Source organism: Pagrus pagrus (assembly GCF_965226575.1).
Source record: "Pagrus pagrus genome assembly, chromosome: 10".
Classification (NCBI taxonomy): domain Eukaryota; kingdom Metazoa; phylum Chordata; class Actinopteri; order Spariformes; family Sparidae; genus Pagrus; species Pagrus pagrus.
Genome location: NC_140194.1, coordinates 4,421,815 through 4,442,549, shown reverse-complemented (window position 1 = coordinate 4,442,549; position 20,735 = coordinate 4,421,815). Strand labels below are relative to the sequence as shown.

Genomic DNA, 20,735 nt, shown 5'->3' with positions numbered 1-20,735 from the left:
AAATATAACAATTCTTGCATAATAGGGCTCAAAAATAGATGATCTGAGAGCTTTAGTCATACAGATCTTTATGTTGTTCTTCAGCGCCTTATAAATAGATTTTACAGCGACTCCTTTGGGAAGGCTTTGTGATTTATTTTTGGCGATGGAGCTTCCCCATGTTTTAGCATTTAGGCTTATGGGCGGGACATTTAAATCTCATTGGGGAGAGGTTGCGCTCTGCTTTGACCTGAATAAACACTGAACTTGCTGAGGGCCGCAGGCTCGTCTGAGCTAACAGGATGAGGTTGCGAGGCCAGACTGAGTTAGATGCTCAGTCAAGTAAAAACAAACACATAGTGTTTGTGGGATGGTGGACAGAGCGGAGCGATGAAAGCCATTTTTAGCTTGACTTTTAAACTAATGTCTATTTTATTCATCTTCTGCGGAGAGGGGGGGTGTGTGAGTACAGTCTTGTGTGTGTGTGTGTAGGGGAAACTCTGTGTGTGTGTGTCCATAGGGATGTGGTGTCAAACTCAGCTGACTCACATGTAGCTGTGTGAGTCAACCTGCTGACAGGAAAATGCAGCGGTGGAAAGCTGATATAGGCTTCAGGTAGTTTCACTGTCATTTATATAACGGCTTGGGCACACACACACACACACACATACACACACACACTGCACCTATACAGATGCACACATATCTTGTGTATATGTTTCGCTCTCACCGTAGCCAACACATTTTTTCTCGTGTGTTCAGCAGGTTTCAGGTTTTTTTCCGCTCTGTCGCCACGCATCCACTACCTGTGTCTGACAACATTAACAGCGATTTTAACAGCCTGCATTCTCTGTGAAAAGCAATAAAACTGTGTGAAATGGCTTAACAGGTCTGTAGGTTTTTTGAAAAATATGCACAGTCCACATTAATCCCTTTTAAACAAATCTCTTGTGGCAAATGGAATCCAATGATATCCTTTATCCTCTATTTTTTTTGCGTCTCCCGCGCAGCTCATGCACCTATTTTCCTCGCAGCTGGAACTCAGGGGGTACATCTGAATGCTCCCAGAGTCGAGTTCCCTGCAGCTTAAAGAGGAGGCATGTGAGCAAATTCAGCCCACAAAATGTGTGTGCGGGAAAAAAAAAATGCGTGCGCATGTACCCCACAGGTGCGGACTCCCACAACCCCGGAAGGAATAAGAAACTAGGCTGCAAAATAGGAAATCCCTCATAGCATATGAATGAGCACAGAATGCTTGAATTGGGGGGAACGGATGAAACTGAGGGTGTGTGTGTGTGTGTGTGTGTGTGTGAGTGGGTGTGTTGGGTACGAGCAGGGATGGCATCCAACCCAGGGGGCCAGCAGCCTGCAGCAGGGCACAGGTGCTACATTCTACAGGCACATCACACACAGGCAGTATCCTCGCTGCAGCACGGACAGTTAGAGGTGGTGACGGTGGTGGAGGTGGTGGTGCTGAGAGGGGTAAGAGTGACGGAGGGAGAGAGAGAGAGAGAGAGAGCTGCCTGTCTTTGCACACTGAACTGATGGAAGGACACCACCTGCAGAAAGGCCAAACAGCTCTCCGACTCGAAACAGCCGCGTGCGAAACTCACCGTGAAACAAAAAACAGCTCTTGTCCCATTGTGATAATATCAACGCTATAAACATTCATTTTTTTACTGCGCAGCGCTGTCAAATGACCTTAGCTACTGTCGACTGTGTTACTGTAGAGAAATAATTAGAGAAAAAGCATGCATACTGCCACACAGTGTACACACATTTTTCAGTCTTGCTGAGAGGAAAGAGACTCGTACTGAGAGAGTTCTGGTGCCAGAGAAGTCTCCGGAAATCCGAACACAAATTCTCGCGTGTGGCTGCACAGACGAATTGACTTTCATCAATACTTTCTTCTTTTTGTTGCTCATTTATGATACAAGTTGTGACAAAAATGCCAAAAGATATGGACAATATGCTTTTGGTTGAAAAGAAATCGGCAAAACTGGTGAAACCTGCATGTCTGTGAGAGTGTTGATTGTTATTTGCCCCTCAAACTCATCATACACCACATATCCTTCTGTTCAGGATCCCTTTCAGAGTCATTTATTCCCTTAATCTAAATTGTATGTCTGTCCTTTCATATACTATATCTATAATTAAGTAAACTAACCTTTGTGAAGTGCTTTAATTCACTGAATTAATTTTATCTAATTTCCCACTTTCAGGATCACACTAGTCCCAAGCGATTACTTTAAGTATTGCATGCAGGGAGTGTTAGTAAATGCAGCAGGAAGCTGGTGCAGACACGGGGAGGACTTCATCAGCGAGATGGCAGTGAACAACAGATGTCACTGACAACTATTCTTGTAAGAAGACATTCATCTCTTGCTATGCAAATGGTCGGAAGCCAGAATCTCAGAACAAACAAATACGTCTTAGCTTGTATCTTGCGTGCCATTCTTCACTTATCATCCATAATTTAGGACAGAGAGAAGAAGAAAATCATCAGGGAGCAACAGCCACCTGTTTTTCCTGATTCAAACATTCTGCATTCATCAGGTTTGTCCATAACAATGATCCTATCAACAAGACAAACAGAGACATTACGAGAGACGAGACAAATCGCTTTAAGCATTTTGAATAGAAAAGTCTGTTACGGCGGTTGTATGACACATAACTCGCCCCTCCCCCCTAATAACCAATCACAGCTGAATCAGGAAACAGTATCAGCCAATCGTGTTGTGGCAATAACATCAGCGCACAGTTGAGATTTACAGCAGTTTCAACCGATTTGGTGACGCCGGAGGAAGGGGAGGATATCGCGCTAATGCACAGGATTACCGTGAAAGGTGAGTTATTAAAACATTAGACGTTGAACTCGCATTTGTAAAAGTGCTCTGTTGGGATGAGCTGGAGAAGTCAATGTTGTGGCCTTCTAAGCAGTTTTTATCCAGTCATTCACTCATTCTTCCATTCAGATAGCGGCCTGGTCTTTGTTAGCCCGAAATAACGGCCCGAAGGCGTTGCCAAGATGGCTGCCGAGTGGCAAGGCTTGCCTCAAAGGACTTTGGCTGGACGTCAGAATCACGTCATGTCTAATTTTGTCAGCGATTTTAATTATGCAATACGACACTGCCTGTACAGAACAGCAGCAGGGTCGTGAAGGTATCACATACGCCACCCGTCATTTTTAGGGCACAGGGAATCACACAAAATAAAAAGCACCTCGCTTAACACACACATCAGAGAGCCATCTGTACAGTCAACCCTAACACAAAGAACCAAGACACTGCATACTGCGGTATTCAAGCAGGTAAACAAAGCGCTGGTAAAGGTGAGGACTTCACCGTACACGCTGAAAGAGCAGGTCTTTGAATCCACCGCAGCTGGTAACGGCTCCATTTGTACAGGCAGAGCTGAGGTTTAACGGCGAGGACCTTTTGTTGATTGGATGATTATGTTTTTATATTCAGCGCACCGGCAAGTGTTGAGGGCACTCAAAGAAAAACAAATTACTCCTCTATGCATCCACGTCCTGTACGTGTGCATGTGTTTGAGTGTGTGTGAGAGAGAGAGAGAGAGAGAGGGAGTGTGTGCATTGCGTCCCTACGAATGTGTGGGCTGAAAGCAGATTAGTATGAGGAGGCAATATAATCAGCGTTCCTACGACTCTAAACAGAAACGAGAGTGTGAGATAGGGAGGAGAAGACGGGATCTACTATGCGTTATCACACTGCGCTGACCCTGTTTGCAGAGGAGACGAACCGCACTATCACGTCCTCCATCACTAACTTCGGCTTTTTAAGTGGGAAACACTGTTGTGAACAAAAAGTCATCTTTTTTTCCTCCATCATTCACCCTCAGGCACACACACACACACACGCAAAGACAGAATAAAGTATATTCAGGCCTATGGAGCTGCACAAAAACAGCACAATTTAAACCGCGATAGGAATCTCTTCTCAGAGGGGGAATCAATTTTAAAGAGACGCTTTTGCTGCAGCTGTCACCGACACTGAATGTGCGAGAGGTGTTGACGCTACGAACCCACGGCACGCAGTCAGCGGTGCCTTTAACAAAGAAAAGACTCTGATCAGGGGCATTGTGCATTCCTGACAAGCTGCTATAACAAAGAGCATTAACTTGGCAAGCAGAGTTAACAGTTGATGTAATGGCTAATTAATTTGGCACTTTAATTCATGAAAAATAAGTGAGTTACACGGGCACGGTTGGTCGTCTCACTGATTAGGCCTGATTCTATCTAATTGAAAACAACGGAGCGGGTTTTCGAGATAGCAGCAGTTTAGACCTGTTATCGCAGAACGTAGCGGCGGAGTGGATTATTTCGAAAGACGAGTGACAAGCTGACGCGTAGCGCTGCAGTGCGCAGCGTGGTCCGAGGCAGGAAAAAATTGTTAAGTCACTCGCAAGCGCACAAAGATCTTAGTGAGCAACTTGAACACTGAAAAAGAGAAGCACACAATCACAGTTTGCTGATTTAACATGTTTGGACATGTTGGCTGCTGTGAACATGACAACTGTGGCCTTTTACATGTGTTATGGTCTCTTTATGTATCTAAATATAACATACGAACAGTAAGTAAACAACAAATATCTTTCCTCTTTACAAGTAAAGTAAACATATATGTGTAAATGCAAGCAGATCTATTTATTCACTTGCCAAAACCCACTTAAAATGCAGCACATTGCAAATCTTGCAGTACCCTCCAGCGCTCAACAAGTCCTTGGCTGTTTTCTCTCCATCCTCTGTACTCTGAAACACGATCACATGGCCAGAAAAAGTGCTAGAAAGATGTATTATGCGGACTGGCTCATTGCCAGTCATTCTATCCTCCCCAGCAATGTAAAAACACCTCATTTCCAGCAGCAGGGCGGGTAGCAGCAGCGTGTTTGACAGAGAGATAATAGAGTTGAATTGTCTTGCTTTGCTGAGGCAGGTGAATCTCCATGTCAAATGCAGCCGGATGAAAAGCTCGCATTTGTCCCACGTCTCATTTGTCGATTCCAAAAATGGATGTAAGAAAAGCAGAGGGTGGGAGAGATGTGTCATTATGTGGAAGGGGAAGAGGAGGCCGAGAGAGAAAGCAAAGAACAAAACAAAGAGGAGCGACCGAGCAGGAGGAGGGAAATGGAAGATAAGAGGTTGGAGGAGGAGGTGGAAGAAAGCGTGGTGACATTAGACGTACAATGTCCCCTCTGTCAGCCGAGCTTTTAAGAATGTCTTCTCTGTGCCATCATGTAAACGAAGCCGTGTAGCGATGTGCACTCAAGACGTCAACAACAGCTACAGGTAGCGCACATGCTATTTTTTTTTTTTGTCCTTCTGCTTTGCAGCTAATGTCAGGTAATTAGCTTTTAGTGTCATTGTCAATTTTTGTGCCGCTGATGTTGATCTTGTGTGATGGAGCGCACAAACGTCTTCTCTTTATTCCCCATCTCATCTTCACCCAACTTTTGCTTACTCCCTGCTTACAGGAGGCAGGAGTATCCTTTTATTTAAGTTGACACGGGACTGTTGCCACTGTTTCCGGCTCTTTATGTGCGTTGTTAGCGTTGCTGTTGTTGCAGCACACCAAGAGCTGCAGACTGAACAATACAGCAAGTCAACCAGACAGCCAGTTGGCCAACCAGACACTCTGAAAAACCAACAGCCTTGCCAAATACCAGTTTTCCCTTCCACTTAGAGATTCCAGTGGCTGAACCTGCATGTCAACCGACCCAACACTCACCCTTTATGTATGTGACTGCTATCTTTGTTGCGTGGCCTGGCTCAGGTTACACTCTTTGTGAAACGTGAACACATGTATTCAAAGAAAGAATGTCTATTATCTAGCTTGACAGTCAGTATTAAGTGAAAAAGTAAAAAAAGAAATACATCTAGGAACAAGCGAGAGACCGTCAGCATATTGACATTTCGGCCACTTGACTTCTCAGCAGTAAATGCTACATTATTGCATAAATACTCAGTACTCGGCTTTCATTTTGAACAAATGTGTGCCAAGGGCGTAAAGTTTGAGAGGGCCACCACCTAACTTCAGCCCCCTTTGCTTGCCCAGCCTTTGTTTTGATCCCAACTACACATCCGCACAGGTTTTTGACTGCATCATAGATTGTCGAAGAATAACATTTCGGGACAACGGCCATTTTATTCAAGTAAAACTACTTTAAAGTTGCACTTTCAACCCTGCGTATTTCCCCCGTCACCCAACAAATAGGCAAATGACAGATCTAAGATTACCGACGTCAATTAACTTTTGACACGAGAACTCTGTTAAGTTGCACACAGCTGTAAGGAAATAGTAGGGTCTGCTTTTGGGGCTAATAAATAACGTGCTATCATCACATATTCAGCAGTATCATAGGCATTTCCAATACTGTTATCAGAAGAACCCTATGGAAAAGTGTGCAGAGGCAATGTTTACTTTTTTCGCCCAGGTGGGAGGAATCTGTAGCACCGACCCTGCCGGCAGCCATCGTCGTGTTAGATGGGGAATTCTGCCTCATACTCTGTACAACAGACAAGCCAACAGAGGCAGAGATAGCGGGCAGAGAATTAAGAGTGGTGAGCCGATGGGAGAGATATGAAGCGAGCCCAAACCCAGCCAGGTAATTGGTAGGGACTGAGCCTGAAGGTGAGAGAAATGTTCTCTCCAGGACATCCTGGAGGAAACTGAAGAGTGGGCAGTTAAAGATTCGCTCCCTGCTTGTGTTGTAGTTCCCAAAAAGCATATTTCATTCAACACTTTCAATTCAAAAGTCTTCAATTTGAAACATGGGAGGAAACTTTGTGATTTGGAGACATTATAAAATGTTCAGGGAGGATATGTTTAGTGAGGACAACCCTCTGATCCCGGTGCTTAAAATGCGTTTGGCATTTCTAAAAGCGTGACTGTTAATGGTTTTTCCAAACACATCTTCATAATTTAAATGTCTTTTTTTTTCTTGCATTTTAAGAAACCATTGGTCTCTACTCATTACAACAAATCAGCTTGCAGAGACACATAATCCATTACAGGGAGCAACACGACTTTATTATAATCAAAGGCTAAACACAATTAACATGGAGATGCAGCTATAAGCAGTGCACCACGATAATGTAACCTTTACCACAAAATAAAAGCAGATATGATGCTCGCTGCCATGAATATGAATTTCATCAAAGCTCACAACTACTTGTTGGATTTACTTATTCTTTTTCATGTCGTAGAGATTTTAGCAAAACCAGACACGCAGAAAATAACATTTAAAAATCTTGCCGTGTGCTGAAGAAAATGAACGGGTGAGAGTATGAAAAACATTTACTCCAGTCCTCTCGCCATCCGCCACTTGTTTTGTTTACTTAGATCAGCCTGTGACTGAACTTTCTGTGACAGCTTGCTTTATAACCTTCTTTTCTTGCCTGCAACTTTCTCCCCACAAATAAAAACTAAGCTTTAAAAGATGAAAAGTTGACAGTAAGAGAAGCAGGAAAAAAAAAAAAACAAGCTTATCTGGCAACATAAAACTCAATAACCACTCTTACTGATCAAAAACAACCGGCGCGATTTTCTATCAGCTACATTCGTGTGATTGAGACCAGGACAAGAGGGATAAACAAGAACTTAAGTATGGAACATTGAACGCTAAAAGAGGGTATTTAATTACAGAGAATTATAGAGGCGTAAAATTAATGAAGAGATGTTGAAATTCAGTGCACGTTGGCGGGGCTCCTCTCAAAGCAAAGTATGCACAGTTGTACAAACACAAACACAGCTCCAGAGTACACTGGAACCTTTCCTCTTCTATTGAATATCTTTCCTCATGACTGGCCACGATGGAAAAAAAGGGAACAGTGTTTGACAGGCCGCGGAGAGCGACGCCGCGCTCCTTCACAAAGCGGCTCACATGGTAATCAAGCCGGCGAGCAGGCCTTTGAGACGCAAAAACAAAAAGGATGACAAAGTGCAGCCCTTGTCCTCTGTCTTTCTCCTGCTCTCTGCGCCCGCCTCCTCCGAATACTCCTACGCTTCGTGCAGAGAAAAAAAGAAAAATAAGATGGAGAAGGAGACAGATATAAAAGATATCTTGGATGATAGGTGAGGTTGAATAACAAAAAAAAAAAAATGTGATGATTCAAGAGAAAAGAAAACAAGTCGACATGCGAGACATTCAGCTCAACTAAACAAAATGCAAAAATGTTGCGCATTGGGTTGCTGTCAGCGGGGGGGAGCTTCAGACCTGCTGTGGAGCAGTGGGGAACCTTATCACCACCACAATCACATTTCTATCCTCTCAGATATGTAGCCAGATGTAACGCACAGGATTTAGTTTCCTCTAAACGGCAGCCGCTCATGTTAGCGAAAGCCCTTAAATGTCAAAAAAACAAGATTTCTCTCCCTTGTTGCTCAACTTCACCCGCCCGAACCTTTCATAAATGGAGACGAAATTCCTTCCCCACCTTCAGATCTGGTTCCACAAACGTGTAAATATTCATAAGCGAGCAGCGAAGGGTGAAAGGGAATACGAGGGGAAAACTACGGCACACAGGGACAGACACGCTACGGTCAATTTATTCTTTTATATCGAGTGTATCCATTTTTATGACTTTTCAACGGAGCTGTTCAAAAAGATCCGACAAAAGCCGATTACAGTGCAACCAACACGCCCGCCTCCGAAAGAAGGCACCCTCTTCCGTCTCTGAGGTTCATCCGTCCCCCTCCTCTGATCCTTCTTCTGTCTTTGTTGCGAGCCACGAAAGAGAGGTGACCTTTTCCATTAACCACAGCTACAGAAAGCTCATTCTGAGCAGCGGCGGTAGGCAGGGAGGGGGGGGAGAGCGCACAGACACACAACTCTTTGATGATTGATCGAAATCCTGCAAGGTCTGGATCACTTACAGTAAGGCAACACCAGAGCTGATACAGCCCGGCGCTGCATAGAAACCCCTATGAAAGAAAATCCTTCTGCAGAGGTGGGGTGGTGGTGGTGGGGGTGGAGATGTGGGGGGTTAAGAGCGGAACCGAGCCACAGCGCAGGGAAACTGACAAATCCCATCATGACAAGGATCATGATCGTCTGCAGTCGATACTCCCACCTGACATCTGTCTCTCTGGCGCTCCCTCCTTCTCTCGCTCGCTCTCTGGCTTTTTTCTCATTTTCGTAGAAAAACTCAACACCGACTCACTCTCTGCTCTCTTATTCACACCCTCCCCATCTCCCAGCAGTGTCCTAGTAAATTGTCCAAATTGTGTGGGTTTTTATGAGTCGCCACTGAGGAAACTTGGTCCTTAATTAAATCTTGATGGCATTGTTCAACAGCGTGATTGCTGCATTATTAGACACCCCTGCCATATAAGACTCGCTACACCTGAATGGCTTTTTCACGGTGAACCTCATCTGATGTTTAATCCACTACAACTCGGTGCTGCGGCTCCGTGTACAAACAGATTACACTGTGGAGGGTATTAGAAGTCACAGCCACATCCTCCCCTGATGCATCCTGCTGCATGTCCCACCTGTTGCGTGAGAAGGGTGTCCTTCTTCTGCCCCGTCCCCCTCCTCCCCGAATGCTCGTCCCCCCCATTTGCGTTGAGCGTGCCAGCGGGCAGACAGTGCCATCATTCAGCTGCTTCCTCTTCTGCTCAGCTAAACACTGGGGCTAAAGTGCAGACGGCAGCGGGAATCGGGGAGGAGCGCACTCACAGACACATGCAATGACACACTTTTGGGGAAAAACAAACCACATCACACGTACACATTTGCCTCTCTTTTACACTAAATCTCTCTGTTTCACACGCTGACGCGCTCTCTCTCGCTCACACATACACAAATCTCCTGCGGCAAAGCCGTGGCAGTGTGCCAGAGCTCTCATCTGCATGGGGCAGAGCTGGTACCTTGATGGTGGCTTGTTAGGCAGGCCAACACAAATTTCATTAACCCCGAGGTTAACACACTCTGGACTGGTGTTTTTCCTACGCGTCGCTCACCTTCCAATCGAGCCACCTTTCATCCGTCAATCCTGCGTCCACGTCTGTTAATCTTACATGCAACGCTTAAAGCGACGCGAAATGCACGGAGGGTATGTGAATTTAACACATCCTGCTGAGTGGGAAATATTTTAGGGGCTGTTATGAATTCTGTTGCATTTGCTTTAGCTTTGGCAAGAAAACAGAGAATGCTAAATTACCAAAGGGAGGACAAGAGTGCAGCTGAAGCATGAACAGGCTTTCACAAATGCACACGGACGTGAGAGTGAACAAATCCACTCATATGACAACACGTGTGCAAATTTCTGGATTCTAAGATGCATCGCAATGTCGACGTGGAAGACTCCGAATCAGAGCTTTGAGAGAAGATGATCGTGAGTCTGCAGCCAACACAAATTTGTAGCCTGCTAATGTTGAATGTAGATTTTCTGGCGTCGGCTGGACATTAGGCTAACGTTACTTTTGAGTGTTTGGACGATCGGTCTGAAAGAGGCAAAGATCAACAAGCAACAGACGAGAAACTGGGTCAGTTTTGAAAAGCACATGTTGCCACGTTTTGGATTCTTGTGTTGAATCTGCCTCACAACAATCACAAACCCCGTTAGCCGCTTTCACCCTGAGCTAACGTCTGCAGCCATAAAGAATATGGCGAGCCCCGATTATAAGCCAGGAGGCACTGTTAGCGTCCGACTCTGAGGGAGGCGTATGCAGCCGAGTCATGTTTACGATGTTTGCCACATTCATGAAGTAATTTGTAATGCACTGCAGATGGGCTTGTGTATATAAAGTACTTATATAACAGAAAAGATGCAGCTTTTTTATATTGTAGCCGTGTACAGTTGTGCGGATAATCGAAGGTGTGATACATCGAGCCGCAGCAAGATGCATCACGTATCTTTGTGCATTCAAATTGTCGACAGGTGAATCGTAATTGAATCAAATCATGAGGCCAGTAGAGATCTACACCTCCACAACATGTGCAATGATAATATAAGCAAGTGCATGTGCACATAAGAGGAGCCTGAGGTATTATTTCTCCCCTCTTAATCCCTGTGTTGTCTCCACCTCCACCAGGCGGAGGAGGCAGTGTGAGTTGTTATGGGGCCATCGTTCATCCTCACTGTGGGTATTACCCCGAGAGAGATTTACTGGGTTGGTCAGATAAGCTGAGGGGCAGATTCATGGTTCAGCTTCAGACAGTCCCCATCCCAGCTCCCCAGACACCAGCTGACAATGGACTGACTGCCGTGTGTTTTTATGACAGGGCCCTTTGAATGAAATACCCCGACGATACGGCCGCTTCAGCTGAAATAACTGCTTTAATATGTTATGCAATTTCCCTATATTGGTTAATTTATAGCAAATAATCTCTCGAGGAAAGTGAAACAGATTTAAAGATTCCAATTTCGATGTTATGATCAAAGCACTAAGAAAAAAAAACAGCTTCACCTGGAAATCGAATTACGTGCTTGTACGGCATCAGAACTATTTCTGCTAAACCAGCCAAACAGTGTGACTCTAAAGAATATAAATCACCACATTAGCACAGCGACAATTTCCTAATTCACTCCTTTCAGAATTTCTCCAGATGAAAGGCCCTTTTTTTATCCTATTTTTATCTGACTAACGGAGCTCCTCCACAGCGACGCGAAGGCCCCAAACTTTCCTAAATGGAGGCAATCTATTGAAAGCCACACCGCCCAGCTGGGTTCACACGTGTCCCCGCTTTTAACATGCCCAAACCACTTTGTTGATGCAGACCTGCAGACTGCACCCACGCTGGGCTCGGCGTTCCTATAAAAGCTGCTCTGTCGGAAACATACCTAAGATATACAACATGACTGCCTCGGAAATTGCTTTTTACTAAGCGCGCAGGTTGTTTATGTCTTTTTTGTTCCGACCTTCCCTCTTCCATTAACAACTGTTCCGTTTCATCAAAGGTGCAAGTGTGCGCCGTGCAGCTGCATTATTCAAAAATCTGAAAAGGTAATTGACAATATTCATTGCGGCATGAATAAATAATGACATGAAAAGGGTGCTGTGTGTGATTTTAAGCACTTACGCACACACAGAGGTGGCGTCTGTTACCGTTTTGCCGGCAGAGTGGTTCTGGCCGAGGTAAAGCTGACCGACCGTGAGAACCACCAGAGCTAAAATTAGGGGAAGTGACATCGGAGGGCATGGTTACCATGACAGCGAGCCAGCCTGAGGGTGTTGCTGCTGAGATGCAACAACAAGCCGAATCCAACTTCATACTGAACTGCAACTACATCCAAGTGTTTGAATGTGAATGTCTTAGAGTCCATTTCTCTCCAGAGATATGAGCACAGCACCACGACACTGCATCCACAAGTTGTGTCTATTTAATCTAGTGGTGGAATGTAACTAAGTACAGTTACTCAAGTACTGTATTTAAGTATAAATTGGAGGTACTTGTACTGTAATACTTCTATTCCACTGCATTATGGAGGCAAATATTGTACATTTTACTACACTAGATTTATCATTTGTCACTAGTTGCTCTGAAGATTCATTTTATTAATGGTGCTGTGTTAGAATAAGCCACCTGTTCAATTTACACAAACAGGGGCAACATACTGTATCACCAGAGTAACCGCTAACTGCTGCTAACCGTAGCTGCCGTTAGCTAGGGAGCTCTGTTAACTGTGCAGCTACGCAGTCGTATGAGCTGACTCCGCCCAGAGAGGGAGCTCAGACACAACAAGGGGGATTGTTGGTGTTGTTTACTGTGGATTATCACCTTTAAGGTAGAGCATGGCCAGGGGCTAGCTAGTTGGCATGCTTACTTCAATAGATACCCTGGAGCATGACACATAGACGTGAGAAATAATGTTAAAACTGTTATTTCTTCACATTCTGTTGATTTTGGAATGATTCAAACTAAATTTCTAACATGCTGCACCTTTAATACACAATATAAATCAACTGATAAAACATGCATTATAATAGATTAAGCTACTAAATTACTCTTGACCAGCTGCAGCATTAGTAACGCTTCCACATTAATGCATCACTAATTATACTCCAGTAACATCTGCACTGTATATCTTCCTGAACTGGGCCATTCTGCATGAGTACTTTTGGTACTTTAGATATATTTCAATGCTAATATCTATCTGCAGCTTTTTAATTTCTAGCCCGATATTATTGGCCTATATTGGGCTATCAAAGGTATACCGACATGCTTGGGGTAAATTATATTTATTAAAATCACTGTGAAATCTAGTGTTTGATAACCAAATTTGAGGGATCACTGCAAAACAATGTGTCTATCGGCTGATATATCGACATCAGACATTTTAATTCCACACTGTGGTATTCCTGTTTCTACCTAATTAAAATATCTGAATACTTCCTCCACACCTGCTTTCGTTTCTAGTCTTTCAGTGGATATTCATTGCACTACACGCACTGAAGCTTCCTCAAAACCGACGGTCTCGATAAAATAAGCTGGGCATCATCCCACCAGCATGTTCCTCTCCCATATGTTGTCTCCATGGGCAACCAAGCAGCCAATCTGTCGATGCCCCTGAGACTTCCCCTCTTCGACTTCCTCCTTATCCCTCAAGAGCGGCGATGATATGGAAGTATGTGTGTGTGTGTGTGTGTTTAATATGTGCTATTCTACAACATATTTGTGTGGGGGCGGCTGAGTGTATGCATATGTGCGTGCCTCCACATGTGTAATCATAGCTAATCAATAGAGGCCTGTATGCAGCAGCCAGCCTCCTCCTCCTCCTCCTCCTCCTCCTCCTCAGTGGACCTGTTGATGCTGGAAAACAGGGGGGCTGTTGTACAACTGGGTGGCCGCATAGATGTGGCACTCATCTAATATGCACCGCGGCACTGCCTGCCAACACACTTTCTCATTGAAATTCTGATTAAATAAGGCCAGTCTGGCCAGTGTGCAATCTGAAAACTATTTAATTATACCTTTTTGGCCTTCCCCATCATCACATTTACAACAGCCACCGAAAGGCTTTTAAGAAAATACGGATGAATGCGGGAAGAAACACCCACACATTCACAAAAGTTAGTTGCTACTGCTCACTGTGCTGTAATTATATTCCTTCTGACTGGCCTTTTGTTAAGCGAGCATGCAGATATGTAAATGATACATTCATAAACAAAGCAAATCAAGACTGTTCTGTGCTTTGTACGTTTCCCTGAGGGGACTTGTGTGACGTCTCCTCAGGCAGAGATGTTTCACAGGGTAGGAAGTAACTTCAACGTTCACACAGTCAAGTTCACTTCTCACTTCTCGAGCGACTGTTCACGAGTGTCATCGTCTGCCTGATATTGGATCCTTCCCTCCTGTCTCCCTCTCAAAAAAGGTGAGCGTGCTGCCCGTCACCGTCCTATCACCAGTCCATCACGCAGCGCTCTCCTGCGCTGAATAATTTAGTGGCAGAAAATCCATTTCCAACACAGCTGTGGCTGACTTAGTGCTCTGAATAATGACAATTCTGCATCAACACGACCTGATGACACTTATGTTTAATTGATCACTTTACCCACCGACCGCAGATTGATATTACCGGCCACATGTGACTTCTGAGTAGCGTCCGTAAAACTATTCAACTAATTATGTAAACTGACGTAGATCACGAAGTTTCCATTATATTGGCCAGCTGAGAGGATGTTCAGGCTCAGTCAGACCCGGCAGAACCCTTAAATGTCACTAGTCAGGTAGAAAACACAAGCGTTGCTATTTGAAGCTCCGGCAGGGCCATCGACACCTGCGGAGAATGCTTTCCTTTCATTGCCGCGCCCAGATTCTTGTCGGCCAGATTACAGAGTTCAAACAGACTTTCCATGACTGAATTCCCATATGTTTGTGTCTGCGCACAAGGAAGGCACATACGCGTTACTGCCAACTGCAAAAGGGCAATAACAGCTGGCGGATTTAACGCATCAAAAGGTAGCTATGCCCCAGTAAGAAGAGGAGGAGACGACGGCCGCCAAACGTACGTACAAAGTAAAGTCTCAAAGAAATCCAGGAAGACGTTGCAAATGTTTTATAAAGTAGAAAATGTATTCGACGTGTTTCTGGTGAATGTAAACATTGAAAGCATACAAAACAGTGCAGCAGCTTACACTGCCGAGCTTCAGGCCTCTGCCGCTCCCTCATTATGTTGACCCAGTCAACCAACACGCGAGCACACTGAGGTGAGTAAACTGAAGTTTGAAAACACTTGACAGACTGTGTATTAAAAATCATCGGCTGTAAACCGTCTCCGACACGCTTCTCAAATCATTATTCACAATTAGATCGACGCAGCCTCAGCGGGGCAATTTATGCCAAGACGTTTACACTTCTCATAAGTCTGCTGGTCACATGCCAACGGGCCGGCCGGCAAGGCTTCATCCAGAGGGTGAAGAACGTGATGCCTGCTCGAGGAGAGGATTGAGGCTGAGATGGATCTCATTTCCTCCCAAATAGGGACGGGGCGGAAAGGAAATTTGACAAATTGTCATTTCATATTCAAATAAGGGAGGACTGAGGGCCAGAAATGAAATCACATCATTTCTATCTGCCCCACCTCGCTGCTGAGAATCAATGAAGATCCTCGTGTGGAGAGGATACGACCAGCCTGATATGAATATTTACACACTTCGTGGAGCCCCAATTTTCAGTAATGGCTACATCTCACTTAGAAACCCTTGGTGCGAGAGGGGACATGTTATTCATAAGAGGTTAAGTGAGTTGACCTGCTCAGATGCCTGCTAAATGGAAGACAGTCAATTAGGCACACAGACCAGCGCGCCACAGCATAACAGCCTGCTTCCTCATCAGGCGAGTCACAAAGGCAGACTTAAAAATGAGGAACACAGAGATATCGAAAATAGCAGCGTGCGTCGGGGCTCTGTGATTTCATGGGAATGAAAAAAAAAAAGGGGATTGTCGTGCTCTCAGGCGGGGATAAATAAATAATGCACAATGCAGTGATATTGAGTCAATCCGCTGGTATTGGAGGACCGAGAGTGACCGTTAATTAACTTTAGTGTCTGTGTGCGTGACAGCAGGGTATGCAAAATGTAATGCAATGCCACAAATTTGACTTAATTAAGGCTGATAATGAACATTTCCTTGTTTACTTCTCTCGAGCGGTCTGCCACATACATCCAGTGTTGAATAATACACATTTAATTAATGTTAGATTCATTGAAGCAACACCGTGTTGTGGAGATACAGTCAACACTTCCTCCCATACCACAGCAAATACACAAAGAAAACAAAGTAGGATCATTTTTTAAATTTTCTTTTTAACAACCTACACACAGCGCTGCTACAGAGAAAGTCACTGAACACACACCAACACATTTGTAATAACGCTAATACCTGATTATAGATCCTTTGGTTTACAGCTTTGATAGAAGGCTGCACAATATGGTCAACAAAGACATCTTGCGGTTACAGGTACGACGATTCACACAACAAAATACATTAAAATCCAGATGATGTGACACAAACATCTGGGGAACAAGACTGCAGCGCTACAGTACGTCATCACGATGCTGTGTGGCCACATTTTGTCAAAATTAATGCTGACACCGTATCATTTTAAACACACGGTATCGAAAAATGCACCCAAGCGTCGATTTTTTCCACCGCTTTGCTGTATTTGTCTGCAGTTTGAACCAAACTCAACTCACTTGGCTGCAGCCAACAGACGCAACAAACCAGAGTGGCAGCCCTCAGCCATCAGGATGAGCAAAGACTCGTCATCGGCGAAGCTAAATTCAGTCTGTCGCTGGGAAAACCCCCCACGACTGAGATCAGAGACAATGAAATGATCCCTGGCAGTGTGGCAGTGCATCGTACGCGCGTGTGTGTGTGTGTGTGTGTGTGTGTGTGTGTGTGTGCACTCTTCAAGGACATGATAATCATTGGGTATCACTTTACACACAGACAGCTGCAGGAGACAGAGTACACCACCATCCCATGTTATGTCTAGTAGCTGCTGATGGCACATTACACCTTTATGAGTATTCCCTCCATTAATAGTCGCTGCTCTTGCGTAACACTCAGCATCATCTGCGATCGAGCTCTGGTAATGAGAAGCATCGCAGCAGCAGGTGGACGTCCTACCTCCCCCCCTCCCCCGCACTGCCCCCAAACACAACCCCTGGTATTTTTCTTCCAAGTGTGACTGGCAGGCCCGTGACCTCTGAGGTCACCTTCATGAACAGCCCTTTGATTATTAATGTTGAAGGCGGAGGTCTGGCATCCGACCCGGCCCGACACCGCGGTGCTCTTTACTTAGCCTGTAGAAGGAAACTATTGTTAATTTATGAAGACACGCTGCCTCTCGGTGCAACTTGTTCTATCTGATCCTGCCCATCACGCTGACCTCGGCAGGAACAATCAGCGGGGGGCAGTGGGGCAGTTGATTCGGGGACACATTCGTCATAAATCCATGCGACTGATGTTTATAAAGGGACTTTATGAGCCTGTTGTGTTTATCCTGATCTCCTATCTGACTGCTGTGATCTACTTTCCTTATATCTGTGAGTTTATAGTAGCCTTATGATGCTTTATAGTATTATTATCTCCTCTGATGTCACCTCAGTATTTCTATAATACCCCTGCAGGAGCTAGCTGCACTCAGTATACCGACTTTATAGTGATGTTACACTAGTTTATGGTATCATCTCCTCGGGTATCGCTACAGTATTCATAAAGGGCTCTGTTAAATGTCATTTTAAATGTCTTTAGGGACTGTTAGTGCGTATCCATCAGGGTAAAAGACAAAAACTTCAGAGGGCTGAAGAGACTGTAGGCTTCCTACCTTTCCCGTAGTTGAAGTGGAGTTTGATGGTCTTGCCCTGGTTGATGTGCAGGTAGGTGAACCACACGGCGGAGGTGAGGAGGACCAGCAGCAGCAGGAGCTTGAACTGCTTCCGGATCTTCTTCACGGGGAAGCGCAGCATCCTGGCTTCAACATCCTCCGGTAGCCGCCCGGTAGATAGTCAGAACGGGTCCGGAAAAAGTGGTCGCTGCTTTGCTTCAGTTTTTTTTTGTTTTTTTTTGTTTTACTGACTGGTGCTGCTATACCTTCTCCTGGTCACAGCACCGGCATGTGACCCGGCCAGCAAACAGGGGGAGCGTAAACTACAGACGGCTTAACGCGCGTCTCATTCCCCCGGATCCACCGCGGGGTGACGGCAGCGCCGAACTGGTCGTATCCTCAGATCTGGGTCCAAACACCTCTGTGGCGGTCATTGCTTATGAATGCAACCCGGCTTTCCCCCCTTTCCCCTATGAATAGCGTGGCTTGTAAACAAGCTTCCCCTGCTGGAGTTTCCAGGCGGCGGCGGCGGCTGGACAGAGGAGGAGGGAGGAGGAGGAGGAGGAGGGCGCAGCAGGGAAAAAGGCAGCAGATCAAAAAGCCGCTAAGTTCAGCTGAGAGTGTGACCAGAGGAACAAAATAGCAGTCCGGCGATAATCTACACAAATCCCCTGTAGCTTGAGCCTTTGCTGACACCGCGACGCTGATTATTTTATCGGCTACTCAAGGATCATCCCCCCCCCCGGACCACGGGGCTGTGGCGCACAAAGTGCCAAAGAGCAAAGAAGAAGAAGAAGAGATCTAGTTTCCCATGTCGGAAAAAAACAAAAACAGGTGAGCGGACAGAGCACCTGTGTTCCTCCTGCTACATCTGACGAGTGCAAATGAAATTAAAAGGGCCTCCGGTGAGATGTGATACAGGCTGGTGAAGAAGTGTGTGAAGAAGGTAACCTGATCGAGGAGGGGACACGAGAGAGAGAGAGAGAGAGAAAAGGTTCAGGTGGCGAGCGACCAAAATGTCACAGCCCTGCGCGCCCCATCTATTGTTAAACACAGCTGAAACTGAGACTCTCTGGCTTCCAGATTCAGATGGAGCGCGTTTTTTATTTAAGTCCTGCCGGGAGAGGAGGGGCGATCAGCTGTCATCCTCTCACTCGGGTTGGCTTGAAGCCCCGCGACGAGTAAATATCACACCGATGTTGTAGATGAGAAACTGTGAATGCTCCATGGCGGCGTTAAAGCAGGAGAGGAGGTTTGGTAAGAAAACTGTCCGGATGGGTTTTTTTTTTTTTTTTTTTTTTAGGTGTCCATGTGCGTCCGGATGGTCCGCGATGATCTCAACGGGCAGGTGCAAAGATTCTCCCCGCGAAAGTAGCCCTACCTGTCCGCGAGAAAACCACCTCAGCCCGGATTGAACTAATCAGCGGCGATGTGTGGCGGATGCTCTGCCGTGTGTTGTTATTCTATCAGGAGCTTTTTTCCCTTTAAAACGCCGCAATAGCATCGTCCGACCCGCTTGTCGCCGCGCGCAGGGAGCAAACCCAGCTGAGCTCCGGGGAGCAGGAACCCGCGACCAGCGCCGACACGAGCAGGAAGAAACATGGTTTTGTTTTCTTTCTTTTCGCTACAATGAAACAACGCACGGGTCTCCTTCCTTTCCACTGCACAGCTCCGTACGCCCATCAATTGAGCATCTTAACGGTGCAGAGCAACCTAACCTGGGCGGGCGGGGACTGACGAGTCTCGCGTCCAATGGCAACCCCGCAGAGGGTTCCGAGGAGGCGGGACGACGAGGTTTGCTCTCACCGTTGCTTGGTACCCGTGTAATCCATCATCCAATAGCTGAACGCACATCCTGAAACTTGTTAAGGTTTTCCTATTCTTCCCCTTGAATTCAAGGCTCAGTGGTTATTTGATAAAAAAAAAAAAATGGAGATATTAAAGTAATGTGCTGTAAAAATGGATAATTGGAATATCATCTCTGCAGGGCCGGAGCCAGGATGTTAGAGATACTGAGGTCATGCCCCCCCGGACCCCACCCCCACCAGCACCCATACATCAAGACAATTTCTTTGCATTTTGACAGGAACATTAATAGATTCGGAAATAGCCTAATATCAGTGCCAGCAAACAGATGAAAACTGGACTCAAATTCAGACAGAAGAAGATAAATAACAATTACGATTTTAGTTTTTTTTAATATGGCAAGTTTGTCCTCACTTGAGTCGAGAGTCTGAGGACAGAGGATGTCGTTCACTCTACAGATTGTGGTTGTGATCTTAGGCTGTATAAATAAAACTGATTTGATTTGAAGTATGGCCAATGTTGACTCACATTTATTAAACATATTTTTATGCTAAAAAGAACCGATTAACATGGGTAACACTTTATAATGATCATCATTAATAAATGGTAAATTTAAAGTTAAGATTTTAATGTAAATAAACATCTGTTAAATCACTATCAATCACCAAATGAGGTAACACAATAATGATTGAGCCTTTGCATTTGCTGTAATACCAACAATATCACAAGCGTTGCACAGTTAGTGACGCGTTCACCCAGCGGTGGTCGGTCGGCCAGAGAGAGTAGGTGGTTCGCACGTGACATAACAGTTTTTCTTTGTCCTGGTCTCTGCTAGTGTTGGGAGTAAACGGTTAACGTTACTGTTAACGGTCACGGCCGAACAAATAATGGACGATGAAACTTAAAAACAAAGTACAAATCTGGCAAAGCTGCCGACTGACAACTGACTGACATCACACAGGCGACACTGGATCTCTGGGAATCACTGAGGCCCCGAAAATACGCCTGCAATTGCCGCTTCTGGAAATCTTCGAGATTCACACTTGAAGTAATTTTACTGTTAAAGGTTGTAAAGGTTAAAAATATCAGTTGCAACTCTCTCATGACCATGAAAATAATGTTTATACAGGAACTACGCAGTATTATTAACCAT

At 45.2% G+C, this 20,735-nt stretch overlaps 1 protein-coding gene across 1 annotated transcript in view; it reads right to left on the bottom strand.

Moving 5' to 3' along the window:
* Nucleotides 1–19,444, bottom strand: part of b4galnt4a (beta-1,4-N-acetyl-galactosaminyl transferase 4a) — a 136,936-nt gene extending 117,492 nt beyond the window's left edge. The window contains exon 1 of the mRNA XM_084363169.1: nucleotides 17,777–19,444. Within this exon, the coding sequence (XP_084219295.1) occupies nucleotides 17,777–17,918 (142 nt within the window). The 5' untranslated portion in view covers nucleotides 17,919–19,444. The remainder of the gene's footprint in view (nucleotides 1–17,776) is intronic.
* Nucleotides 19,445–20,735: the final 1,291 nt, after the last annotated feature.